At 44.8% G+C, this 13,248-nt stretch overlaps 2 protein-coding genes across 5 annotated transcripts in view; one reads left to right on the plus strand and one right to left on the minus strand.

The window, feature by feature from the left end:
- Positions 1-7,723, plus strand: part of Arhgap36 (Rho GTPase activating protein 36) — a 30,484-nt gene extending 22,761 nt beyond the window's left edge. For all 4 annotated transcript variants that reach the window (XM_052747106.1, XM_052747114.1, XM_052747124.1 and 1 more), the window contains 11 exons: positions 1,006-1,071; positions 1,577-1,815; positions 2,030-2,222; positions 2,442-2,497; positions 2,717-2,867; positions 3,397-3,545; positions 3,679-3,855; positions 4,061-4,158; positions 4,285-4,391; positions 4,839-5,015; positions 6,493-7,723. In XM_052747106.1, the coding sequence (XP_052603066.1) occupies positions 1,006-1,071; positions 1,577-1,815; positions 2,030-2,222; positions 2,442-2,497; positions 2,717-2,867; positions 3,397-3,545; positions 3,679-3,855; positions 4,061-4,158; positions 4,285-4,391; positions 4,839-5,015; positions 6,493-6,620 (1,541 nt within the window). In that variant the 3' untranslated portion in view covers positions 6,621-7,723. The remainder of the gene's footprint in view (positions 1-1,005; positions 1,072-1,576; positions 1,816-2,029; positions 2,223-2,441; positions 2,498-2,716; positions 2,868-3,396; positions 3,546-3,678; positions 3,856-4,060; positions 4,159-4,284; positions 4,392-4,838; positions 5,016-6,492) is intronic.
- Positions 7,724-11,326: 3,603 nt separating this feature from the next.
- LOC128115937 (alpha-enolase) lies at positions 11,327-13,000 on the minus strand. The gene has a single exon (XM_052747132.1). The coding sequence runs from the start codon at positions 12,929-12,931 to the stop codon at positions 11,627-11,629; it is 1,305 nt and encodes a 434-aa protein (XP_052603092.1). The 5' UTR covers positions 12,932-13,000; the 3' UTR covers positions 11,327-11,626.
- Positions 13,001-13,248: the final 248 nt, after the last annotated feature.

The raw sequence follows: 13,248 nt of genomic DNA on the forward strand, positions 1-13,248 counted from the left end.
TAGAGTCGAAGCCTGGGGTTTTGAGGGAACGGTAAGCCCGGTAGGACCGAGGACAGGTGAGGAAACTGGGTTCACCAGGTGTAGTGGGAGAATCGGGCAAAGAGGGATCAAGGCTCAAAGAGGCACTCTAAAGAGGTTTGGGACGGGAAGAGACTGCACGTTGGAGAGAGATAGAGACGGTGGGAAAGAGGCAGAGAGACACGCGCCAAGCCCCGCAAAGAGCAGGAGGGCTGTGCCGGGCTTGGGGGTTGGCGGCGGTGCGCTCAGAGCGCAACCCAGCTCTACTGGCTGTGGGGAAGCCAGGGGACCAGGCGCAGGATCGGGTCCCAGCGCTCCGGGAGATCTCAGGGGTACGCGCACAGATTTGGCTGCAGGCTACAGGGGAGGTGGGAGACGTGGGAGATGTTCGCCGTGCTCGAGGGGCGCTCCCTTAAGACCGGGTGGGGGCCAGGTTCGCCAGGCGCGCACCTCTGGCGCAGCCTGAACTGGGTGAAGCAAAAGGCGAGAAGACCCCGCTGGCAGTCACCACTGCGGGATTTGGAGCGGAGAGACAGCCAGGTGTTGCCGATTCTCTCACCGCAGCACAAGGAGCCGACGGCAAATCCGCGCGTGAGCGCTTCTGCAGTAACTTGGAGACCCTCACCCATGGTGGCGCTGCAGGCAGAGCCCCTCCTCTCGCCTGTTGCATGATCCGAGCGGCTCTGAGCTTTTGAATTTATGTTTTAAGTGTTGTGCTGAGAAATTACTGGTTCATAGCAAGATGCATCTGGCGCATTAAACTGGTTAGGTCAAATTCTTGGAATCTTGCATGTGCTAGGTAGGACAAGTCTTGTTGTAAGGAGGGGAAACTGAGGCTGGGCCAAAGCAAAATACTTTTCTTGAGCTGAACAGCCTCCCCCTCCCCCTCCCCACTCTGCAGATCAATTAATTGCGATGTTTTAGTTACTTATCACTTCCTATATGAATATATATGTCTTTTCTTTTATCTTTTTTTTTTTTTCATAGCTCTACCCGATGACCGTCCAAACACCCTGGAGAAGTGGTTTCTGATTCTGACAGGACAGGAGAGGGGTAAAGGGGCTTTTTTCTTTTCCTTAGGAAATAAATAAAAGGCTAAACCCCATCTGGTAGCGTCCCTGGATACTGGATTCTTGCTGGTGCTTATTCCCCCCGGAAGACTCCTCCCCCTCCCTCCCAGAAACCCACTAGAGGGTTCTATCAGAAAATGGAGGAATAACTGCTGGCTCTTGGGGTGGTCCCCTCAGATCTGCCTTAGCTTCCCCGTTGATGTACCCCAGACAGATCAACCCGAGAAGAAATGTCCCCTATTGCTTCACGGTGGTCAAGCACTGACAACACATAAACAGGAATGAGACCTTAAGCCATCCGTCGGGGTAGTTGAGTGACATTGAGTCCTTTTTACCTAACTAGTGCAGGGTCTCGCTCCACAGAGAGGGGCACTGCGGGCCTGGGGGAGGGGTTGATTATTGATGGTTGCTTGGAAGAGGACTATAAGCCCATGTAGCCCCCCTAATACAAGTGCTGCTGGGCTTTGACATTTCTCATTCTTTCCCAGCTGCAGCTTTCAAGACCTTTGGCATCCGCCTGGAAGAGGTGCTGATGAATGAGCTTACCCGCCGCAAGCACCTTGAACTGACAGCTGCAATGCAGGTTGAAGATGCCACAGGTCCCGCTGCAGGCCGCCGTCGTCGGGGAAACGTGGTGCAAAGGATGTTTGGACGCTTGAGGCGCTTTTTCAGTCGCAGGAGGAATGAGCCCACCCTGCCCAGAGAGTTCACTCGCCGTGGTCGTCGAGTGAGTTCAGTCTTAGAGGTTTTAGGCAGGGGCCCTTTGTGGAGAAGACTTAAGGCTTGTGTCCTTATGGTGTGGGGACAGAACAGAAATAGAAGGGGTAGGCCTATCTTACCACAGAGAGACTGTGAGGTTCTGAATGTCATTCAGCACTTAGGAAGGTCCCAATGGATGCTCCTTCTTCTTCATTTCAAGACACTGGATTTTTTTTCCACAGGGTGCAGTGTCTGTGGATAGCATGGCTGAACTGGAGAATGGGACCCAGCTGATGCAGAACCTGCAGCTCTCAAACGTTTCATTTCCTATCGGGCAGCGACTTTTGGGATCCAAAAGGAAGATGAGCCTCAACCCAATTGCTCAACAGGTCCCCCAGATTGTTGAGACTTGCTGCAAATTCATTGAGAAACATGGTAAGGAAGCCACAAGCAGTTCAATCAAGGAAGGCTGCAACTGAAGGGTAAAGGGAAAAGGAAGAATGTTGTAGAAAGCGAGAGAGAAGGATGGAGGGCTTGAGTAGCATCCCCCTGATACCACTGAAAGTTGGGATGCAACTACTAAGGGAGAAAAGGGGAAACTTGATTGGGAAACAGGGGTCACAGATGCTTAGGATCTCTGATCTTTTCTTTCAGGCTTAACCTCCGTGGGGATTTTCACCATTGAGTACTCTGTGCGGAAAGTGCTTGAGGTAAACTGACTGTATTTACATGCTTGTTCTTTAGATAAGAAAAGGAAGAGAGAAATAAGGGCTCTTTCGTAGACATGGGGTAGTATCATGGTTGAGAGTAAGATCTTCTTTACAGACCCCTAGACACACTCCACAGCTATCTTCACTGAAGCTTGTCACTTCTTGAGGTGCCTATGGTGGGCAAGGCAGACCTTTCACATCTTCTTTCCCCTTTTTTAGCTTCGTGAGTTATTTGAAAAAGGTCTGGATATTGTGCTGGATGACAATGTGAATGTACATGATGTGGCCGAACTCCTCAAGGAGTTTTTCCGTGAAATGAAGGACTCACTGCTGCCTGATGATCTGTACATGTCCTTCCTCCTGACTGCAAGTGAGTCTTCTGTCCTCCATTGTTAGTGCAAGAAAAAGAAGCAATACACAAATCTAGGGAGCATATTGAGAGAGCTCAGGCTATATGACCCTCATGAATCTAGGAAAGAATGAACATCAGAATATGAAACATACATTTCCAGAATATACAGTCATTATTTGTTAATGAAAATAAAAATTTAATAAAGCCCTCTCTATGTTTTTTTTCTGTGCCTCTTGCTCTTCCCTTACAAATCTATTGCTTGAAAATTTCTCTTAAGCTTCTGGAAGTTGTTGGATATGCTCACCCTCTCAGGGCAAAGAAGAACCAGGCTCTATAGAGTTTTGATTCTGATTTTGAGTTTGAGAAGGGCACTTCTTGTTTTCAGAGACCCTGATCTAGGCAGATATTTTGGAAGGAAGCAAAAGCATGTTGCCTGAGTACTTTTTTCTACAATCACCAGCAACCATGAGGCAGAAATGGGTCTCCTTTGATATCAGGCTGCTGCCAAGACTAGCCCTCTGAACCAGCCTCATTTTCCTTCCTCTAGCTCTGAAGCCCAAGGATCAGGTTTCTGCCCTGCAGCTGCTGGTCTACCTGATGCCACCCTGCCACAGTGATACCCTTGAACGTCTGCTGAAGGCACTGCATAAGATCACGGAGAACTGCGAAGACTCCATTGGCATTGATGGACAGCTGGTAAAAATTTGTTGGGTAGTGAAATCAAGTTGGTTGTAAAGTGGGTAAAGAGAGAAAACCAACAATAAAAAGACACACACCTATTGTACAGCTTCTAGGGCTACCTCAAGGTTGATTTCACTTCTTCACCTAGGTTCCAGGTAACCGGATGACTTCCACCAACTTGGCCTTGGTGTTTGGAACTTCTCTCCTGAAGAAGGGGAAGGTGGCCAAGAAGGAATCCAGGAACACAAAGCTGGGGATTGATCACTATGTTGCATCTGTCAATGTGGTCCGTGCCATGATTGATAACTGGGATATCCTCTTCCAGGTAAGCAGGGCTTTTTACTATACTTATTCTACACATCCCTTTTCTGTTCACAAGATAAGGGAGAGTTCTACATGGATAACAAGTCTCTTATTCTAGAAATTCCTCCCACGTTTGCTGATCACAGTGTCTTCAGTCCCAAATACCTAATAAAGATGAGTAAAAATGAAAAGTGATATGTAATTAAGGTTACTATTTTTATCTCCAGGTGCCCCCCCATATTCAGAAGCAGGTTGCTAAGCGTGTGTGGAAGTCTAGCCCTGAAGCCCTGGATTTTATCAGACGCCGGAATCTGAGGAAGATTCAGTGAGTGTGGTTTTAACTTTCTGGCTTGTTTATGTTTAGCCTATAGGACTTACAATTTCATACCATTTAGATATTAATCAACTTTGGGGCAAACATACTAACCTTTTCAAATTCCTTCCCATTTAGGAGCGCTCGCATAAAGATGGAAGAAGATGCTCTGCTTTCTGATCCAGTGGAAAACTCTACTGAAGCTGAGGCTGCTATCCTTGCCCAGAGCCAGCCCTTTGATGAAGGTCAGTTTCCTTCTAGTGATCAGATCTCTGCTAAAGGTTAGGCCTTTCCTGAAGGTCAGTCCCTTGAAGAAGGCTAAGCCCTTCCAGAGAACAGGGTCCTTGCTGAAGATAAGCCCTTTGAGGAAGGAAGGTGAATCCTCTGAGAAAAATATGTCTGTAAATGAAGAGTTAGTATTTTAATATTTCAGCAAGGGAGTAGTTTTGGGGAAAGTTCAAGATCTTGAAATCCCACATTACCTTGATATTCATGACATTCATCTTCAGGGCATATCAGAGTTTGATGAAGAAGATGATGGTGAGGATGAGGAGGTGCTGGTGAGGATGATGATGACACCCTAAATTTTGATTGTCTTCCTTCCCTTGAGGATATTCTAGAACTTGATGAAAACCCAGAACTCATTGAGATCCCAAACTTTGAAGAATTACCTTGTTTTTTTGTGGTTGCAGACCCTGAAGGAGCCCCAGATGTGCATGATATCTTGAACCTTGGAGAGAACTTGGACTATGACTTTGAAGAAGGATCAGATTTTGAAGACCAGGACCATCTGTATCTTGCAGAGGTTCCCTATCTTGATGTAGTTCCAAACAACGAAGATTCCGACTCAGACGCTGATGCAATCCCAGGTAATAATGAAGCCCCAGACATTAATGAAATCTCAGATAATATAAATGTCCCAAATAATGATGAACCCCAAGATTCAGAAGAAGTTCCCAATTTTGAAGATATCCCAGCAGTTGAAGTCCCAAATGATTAATCCTCAAATGCAGAAGAGATCCCAGACCATGTAGAATATCCAGAAATTAATGGGATTCCAGACTCTGAAGACCTTGATTTTGATGAAGTTCCAGCTCTTCATGTGGTCCCAAGTCCTGAAGAAGACCCCATAGGACATGGAATCCCAAATCATAAAGAGTTCCCAGAAGTTAATGGACTCTCAGACTCTGATGAAGATCCAAATCTTGAAGAGGTACCAGATTTTGATGGCATCCCAAGTGATGAAGAAACCTCAGATGCTGAGGAAATCCCAGATCATGAAGAAGCTTCAGAAGTCAATGGAGTTGTGGAGTTGGAAGAAACCCCTAACCCTGAAGAAGTTCCAGCTCTCCATGTGATCACAGGTCCTGAAAATACCTCTGATTCTGGAGAAATTCAAGAACAGGAAGAATCCTCAGAGGTGAGTAGGGCCCCAAACAATGAAGAAGCCTCAAATGAAGAAATACAAGGACATGAAGAAGCCTCCGGTGTTAGTGGAAACCAGGACTCTGAAGAAAACCCTGATCTTGAAGGATACTTGGTTATGAGTGCAGTACCTGAGCCTGAGTATGTTCAAATTCACAGTGAGATTCCAGATTTGAAGAGAGACGGAGTAGGTGTTTTCGATGAAGATGAAGTTAGCATGGTGGTTTCAGAGACTGAAGATGCCTCCATTCTCAGTACAATTCTAGATCCTCCACAAGATGTGCTTGTCAATCTTGAAGATGTCATGAATGTAAAAGTTCCTGTGCCAGAAGATCTCAACTCGGAAGAAGTTCAGAATCAAAAGGCAATTTGGTTTCAAAAAGATGGGGCAGATATTACATTCCCTGTAGGTACTACTCTGCTTAAAAACAAGTCTCTGTCTTGCCAAGTCATGGGCTACATGTCCTTCCAAGAATCACAGAAGAATAACACCTGCTTTCTGCCCTCCACACAGTGTTGTAAGCTTCCAGCTCCAGCTCTGTCACTCATTTGCCTGGTAAAGTTAACCAGGCTACTTGTAGGGTGGTGTTCATGGCTAGGAGTTCACCCTTTCCCCCGTATCTGTGGTGGTATGGTCTATTTGCTTTGCGCATGGGGCATCTGCCTCACTCTTTGTGTTTCCTAACCCAAATCTTATGCCAACTTCCATAATGCTCCTAGATTCAAAATTCTTTGTTTTTCTATTAGGCTGAAGTTTTCTTACATGTTAGATGGGGGTGATTTTCCTTGCTCTGCCTTTTTGCCTCATATTATATTTGAAACTCATATTGTATTTGAAAAGAATAGGTCTTAGTGTCTTGGATAGTGTGCAAAGTATGAAGTTTAGAAACATAACAAGTTAACATTGTTACTATTTTCCAGGTTCCTCTGAGGAGCCCACTGTGCCTCCCGGCACCCGTTCCCATGACGATGAGGAAGGAGCGGGTAACCCCCCCAAGGCTGAGGAAGAAGAGAAGGAGGGCAAATCTGGCATCGGCTTCTCTCCTTAGATGTTTTCCCTCCCATAAGGCACCAGACAGGGGAAAAGGGTGGGGGTAGACCTGGAATGTCACAGGAAACATTCAGAAGTTTTGAAGTCAAAGACCTGAGGGTAAGAAGGAGTTCCACCTGATGCTCGGGTCAGGATGGGAATTCCAAATACACTGCCAGCCCCATTACTGGGGATGCTTGGTATCTTCAGCTGGTAAAAGCAGAGATGTTTCTGTGTCATGCCCAGGCTCCCTGGTGCTACCTTGCCTTCTCTTTTACCCCTGATCCAGGCTTTCTCTCATTACAGCCCCTTCCTTTAATTAATATACATTTGTGATAAACATCTGTCCCAGAGAAGCTCACAAATCTCGAGGTGCTTTCCCTCCCCCACCCCCAGGGGATTGCATGCTTTTCCTGACTTTCCTACCCTCCTCCTAAGAGCTCACTGGAAAGGCCCTCAAGAGGCATGTTAGAACGGTAGGTCAGCCTACAGACAGCTGACAAACAATTAATGCTAAACTGTGTCACACCAACTCATTGCCGTGTCCCCGCAGCAATTCCACCGCCTCAGGATTCTTTCCCCTGCTCAAATTATTTAGACCATTGGCTCGTCAAGCAGCCGCTCCCAAAATTCTGTGCAGTTTTGCTCAGGATGTGCCAACAGAGAAACCTCAAGTATAAGCCTAACTAGCTTTTCTGGGGTCAAAAGTTAGAGGAAAAAATTAGATTTTAGTCCTGGACCTGTTTTAAAGGCAGCAGGTGTTCACGCCCCCGTTGTCAGTAAAACAACTAGTTAGGCACAGACACATAGTTCCAAGTAGTTAACATCACCAGATTACAAACTTTCTTACCTATCGTCTCTGTACTTCCTCTATACAGGACGGTAGAAATTTGCGGGACTTGCTCTGGTAAAACACAGGTATGGGTTATGTATGACATCCAAATTATAACTGATATTTATGGCTAACAACCGCTAAGGTCCTTAGAATGAAGAATGTATTGTATTGAGGGATAGAAACTGATCATACAATGGGTAACAACCACAGAGCTCGAAGATTTGTGATTGTTAAAACTTCTCTGGCATTTCATCATTAATAAACATCTGTATTGTGACCCCACCATATTCATGGTGTACAGTGTGGTTTCTTTAACTTAAAACTTTTGGGGTGAGTTGGGAAGCTCTGAGTGGAGATCTACAGGGGAAAATAAGACAGGGAAGAGAAACAAAGGGGAGGGGTTGATATGAAATGAAAAAGAGAAGATGACACAATATAAAAGGAGGGGATGTGGAGTAGAAAAGAAGGAATGGATAATATGAGATAAGGAGAAGGGGTGATGGGTAATAAAGAAGAGAGGATGGCATGGGATAAAGAGTGATGGGGGATAAAGACATGAAATAAAGATGATGGTGGATAAAGAGGAGGGAATGATATGGCATAGGGTAGATGGGTGATGGGGAATAAAAAGGAGATGGCACAAAATAAAGGAGAGAGAAGATGGCAACTAAAGAAGAGGGGATGGCATGGGATAATAGGGAAGGATGATGGGTAATAAAGAGGAGAGGATGCTGTTGTATGAGGGGCAGGGGTGATTGTGGATGAAAAGGAGGGGATGGCATGGGATAAAGGGGAAAGATAACGGTGGAAAAGAGGAACAGATGATATGGAGTAATGAGGAAAGATGATAGAAAACAAAGAAGATGGGATGACATGGGATAAGGGGTGATCAGGAATAAGAAGAGGAACACAAAAGGGAAGGATGATGGGGAATAAAATGGAAGGGAGATGAGATGAGCAATAAAGGGGAGGGGATGACAGAATAAGGGGGAGGCTATGGCATAGGTTAAAAGGAAAAGACGGTTGATAAAGAGGAAGGGATGAGATGGGTTGAGGGAGTGATGGGGCAAAAAGAGGGTACAACATTGGATAAATGGAAAGATAATAGTGTATGAAGAGAGAGAATGATATAGGATTAGGTGTAAGGGTGATGGAGAATAAAGAAGATGTGACATGGAATTAAGGGGGAAGACAATGGTGGATAAAGAAAATGGCTTGATATGGGGTAAGAAGGAGGGGTGTTGGAGAATAAAGAAGAGGGGATAACAGGATTATGGAGTGATAAGGAGTAACAAACAGAAGATGGCATGAGATAATGGGAAAAGATAATAGAGTATGAAGAGGAGGGAATGATACAGGATAAGGGGGAGGCGGTATGGGATAAAGGGGATGGGTGATGGTGGATAAAGAGGACAGGATGATATGAGGTAAGAAGCAGAGATGATGGGAAATAAGATGGGATGACATGGGGCAAGGGGGTGTTCAGGAATAAGGAACAAGGGGTGATGGTATAAGAGAAGGATGACAGGGAATAAAAAGGAGAGGCTGACATAGGATAAGGGGGAGGGAACATAGGATAAGGGGGAGGGGTGGTTGTGGATAAAGAGGAAGGGATGATGTGGGATAATGGGGAAGAATGATGGAATAAAGAAGAGGAGATGACTTGAGATAAGGAGGAAGGATAATGAAGAATAAAGAAGAGAAGAGAAAATGAAATAAAGGGGAAAGATACTGGAGAATAAAGAGGAGATGACATGGGATAAGAGAGAGAAGTGATATAGAGTAAAAACAAGGGTATGATGTGAGAAAAAGAGGGAGATGATTGTGAAAAAAGAGAGGGGTTGGTATGCGATAAAGGGGAGAGATGATGGTGGATAAAGAGGAGGGGATAATATGGGATAAGAATGAAGGGCAATGGAGAATAAAGTAGAGGGGATGGAAAGGGATAAGAAGGAAGGGCACTAGGGAGTTAGGAGTATGTATGACATGAGATAAGGGGAGTGATGGAGAATTAAGAGGAGGGCATGATATAAGAGGAATGGTGATAGGGTGAAGGAGGAGGCAACATGGAATAATAGGAGAGGATGATGGATGATGAAGTGAACTGGTAAGACAATAAAGAAAAGATGATGTGAAGTAAAGGTTGAGAGAAAAAGAATAAGGGATGGTATAAGTTAAAGAGGATGGGGTAACATAAAAAAACATAAGATGACAAAGAACAAAGGGGGAGTGATTTTGGAAAGATATAAAGGTATGATAGATGGGAGAGGTTCTCAACCTGTGGTTTGTGACCCTTTGGGATATCCTACATATCAGATATCTACATTACTATTCACAACAGCAGCAAAATTACAGTTATGAAGTAGCAACAAGATAATTTTATGGTTGGGGAACCACAACATGAGGAACTGTCTTAAAGGGTTGCAGCATTAGGACCCATTGATATAGAAAAAAGAGGCTGGGTTGTATAGAATAACTGGGAAAATGGTATTGGTTGAAATATAAGGATATAACAACTTATAATCATAGAGTAAATAACATAGGATAAAGAGAAATAAGGGTATAAAATAATAGGGTGGGATGAAGGGAAATAATAAGAAATAGATAAATAAATAAGATAAAAGGAAAAAAGTAAATTGATCTGATAAAGAGAATTGAAGAGTTTAATAAGATAAATAGCTAAAGAAAGGAGAAGTAAGAAAAAATGAATAAACTAATGGGAGAGTCTATAGTTTGGAAGCGGGAGGCATAAATGGGGAAAATGGTAGATTTCCTCAACTGAGACATTCTCTTTGAATTTTCTGACAAATGAAAATGTAGAAGCAGTTGGAAACACATGACCTCCAAGCATAAGAGTAATGTCAAATTATTGCTTGATTGATGGGGACCACTAACCCTTCTGAAAGCTTATGGCATTAGGACACACTGAGAAATTTCCCATGTACAAAGTGGAATAATGAGTGTTATTTGTTTATTTAATTTTTTTATTTTTTGAGAATTTCCTATATGGATACTGCATTTACATAATTTCCCCTTCCATCTCCCTCCAATTACTTTCACATCTCATCAACTACTTCTGAAAACGCTGGCCTCTTACTCTTTAATTATTATTTTACACACACTCACACACAATCTGCTGGGTTTATTTAGTGTTATTTATTTCTTTTAATGGAGGTATATAGACAGCAGGCATTTAACAAGGGTTTCTCCTATAATAATAGCTTTGTAATAATTACAATGATAGTTAATACATGTGGAATTATTCCAAAGTGTCTGATATCATTACAAGTTTTACATGCATTTATTTAGCTTAATAGTCATACTAATTCTAGGAGATACATGTTATTGCCATCTTCATAAAACTGAAACATAAAGAAGTTGAATAACCTGCCCAAATACAAAGCTCATTGGTAGACAAAACTGGGTTGTTTAAATAGTAGCGTCTATTGGCCCAGTCACGTAGAGGCGGGGGAAGTTGGAGTTCTCAATTTCAGTGAGTAAGCTTCAGGTTTTTCTTCAAATACATCTTTGCTCTCCACACAGAATAAGCTGTTGAACAAAAAATTATGCTATCTCTAACAGATTTTGCAGTTGCATTCAGGTACTACAGTTATTAACAGTCATTTATCCCAATCTTTCTACTATGTTAATGGCCATACCAAGGCTATCTTGCTCAAGGCCAAAAGTCTGGGAATAAGATTCACTAGTTTACTCACCTATATTTTTAATACAGCCCAGGCCAATCTGCCTAGAGATAGTACTGCCTACAGAGGGCTAGACCCTCCCACATCAATAAGTAATCAAGAAAATCCCCCCCATAGGAATGCCCACAGGCCAATCTGATGAAGACAATTCTTTTTTTTTTTTTTTTTTTTATGGGTCACTGAGGCTTTTATTTTACATGTAGAACCGCTGGGGCAGGGATCTTACCTGCGGCCACCCTAAAGATTACAATGGGCTTCAGACACTTAGCTTGGAAGTGAGGTGACAGAAACAATGATTCAGACCAATCACATGATTACAAAGCTGGGGTTTCCAGCAGGCTCAAGGTGGTCAGGTGTGGCTGTCTAAGGACGTCTAAGGAAGCGGCGGCATGGGAGGGACAGGCGCTGGGCCAGCTTTGAGCCGCCTCGTTGATATCAGGGACAGGGTCAAAGCAGCCGGTGGCTCCAGGGATCTCCACACACACTTTACTTGGCCAGGGGGTTCCTGAAGCACCTGCCGGCAAACTTGGCCTTGCCGCCCAGCTCTTCCTCGATTCTAAGGATCTGATTGTACTTGGCCAGGCGCTCAGATCGGCATGGGGCACCAGTCTTGATCTGCCCAGTGCAGAGTCCCACAACCAGGTCAGCGATGAAAGTATCCTCTGTCTCCCCAGAGCGATGGGACACCATGACGCCCCAACCATTGGACTGGGCCAGCTTACACGCCTGCAGAGACTCGGTCACAGAGCCAATCTGGTTCACTTTGAGCAGGAGGCAGTTGCAGGACTTCTCACTCACAGCCTTGGCAATCCTCTTAGGGTTGGTTACCGTGAGATCATCCCCAACCACCTGGATGCCTGAACTAGCTGTGAACTTCTTCCAGGCCTCCCAGTCATCCTGGTCGAAGGGGTCTTCGATGGACACCACTGGATAGTCCTGGATGAAGGACTTATACAGGTCAGCCAGCTGGTCAGGCGTGATGTACCTGCTGGCATCATCAGGAGATTTGAAGTCCAGGTCATACTTGCCAGACCGGAAGAACTCAGAGGCAGCCACATCCATGCCGATGACAACCTGGTCGGTGTAGCCGGCCTTCCCAATTGCGTTCTTCAGCAGCTCCAGGGCCTCTTTGTTCTCCAGGATGTTGGGTGCGAACCCGCCCTCATCACCCACATTGGTGGCATCCTTCCCGTATTTCTCCTTGATGACATTCTTCAGGTTGTGATAAACCTCTGCCCCAATGCGCATGGCTTCCCGGAAACTGGACGCCCCCACAGGGAGGATCATGAACTCCTGCATGGCCAGCTTGTTGCCAGCATGAGAACCGCCGTTGATCACATTGAAAGCTGGAACGGGCAGGATGACTTCAGGGTTGCCAGCCAAGTCAGCGATGTGACGGTAAAGGGGCACTCCCTTTTCTGCGGCACCAGCTTTGCAGACAGCCAGGGACACTCCCAGGATGGCGTTTGCACCAAATTTGGATTTATTTTCAGTGCCATCCATCTCAATCATCAGTTTATCGATCTTCTCTTGTTCCACAACACTCAGTTTCTTGCTAACCAGAGCAGGTGCGATAGTTTTATTGATGTGCTCAACAGCCTTTGAGACACCCTTCCCCATGTAGCGAGTCTTATCATTGTCACGGAGTTCTAGGGCCTCATAGATGCCTGTGGAGGCACCACTGGGCACGGCAGCACGGAAGAGACCTTTTGAGGTGCAGAGGTCAACCTCAACAGTGGGGTTCCCACGGGAGTCAAAGATCTCTCGGGCATGGATCTTGAGAATAGACATGGTTTGTTTCTTGCAGCCGGGTTGCTGTGCAGGAAACGAACAGATGTTTCTGCAAACACCCTGGAGAGCGTGTGTGAAGAAGACAATTCTTAAATTGAAGTTCTTTCTTCCCAAATATGTCAAGTTGATAACTAGGATGAGCCATCACACTGCACAATTGTTTATAGAGGCCTTCCTATAATAGTACAAAGCAAAAAGCAACCAAAATGTCCTTCAACAGGTGGATGAAATACAATTCAGCACAAAAAGTGACAAAGTATTGTTGCATACAATAACCTGGATATACCTCAAGAAAATCATATTCAATGAAAAACTCA

The sequence above is a fragment of the Peromyscus californicus genome, unplaced genomic scaffold (genome assembly GCF_007827085.1).
Source record: "Peromyscus californicus insignis strain IS unplaced genomic scaffold, ASM782708v3 Scaffold_10__1_contigs__length_136768540, whole genome shotgun sequence".
NCBI lineage: Eukaryota > Metazoa > Chordata > Mammalia > Rodentia > Cricetidae > Peromyscus > Peromyscus californicus.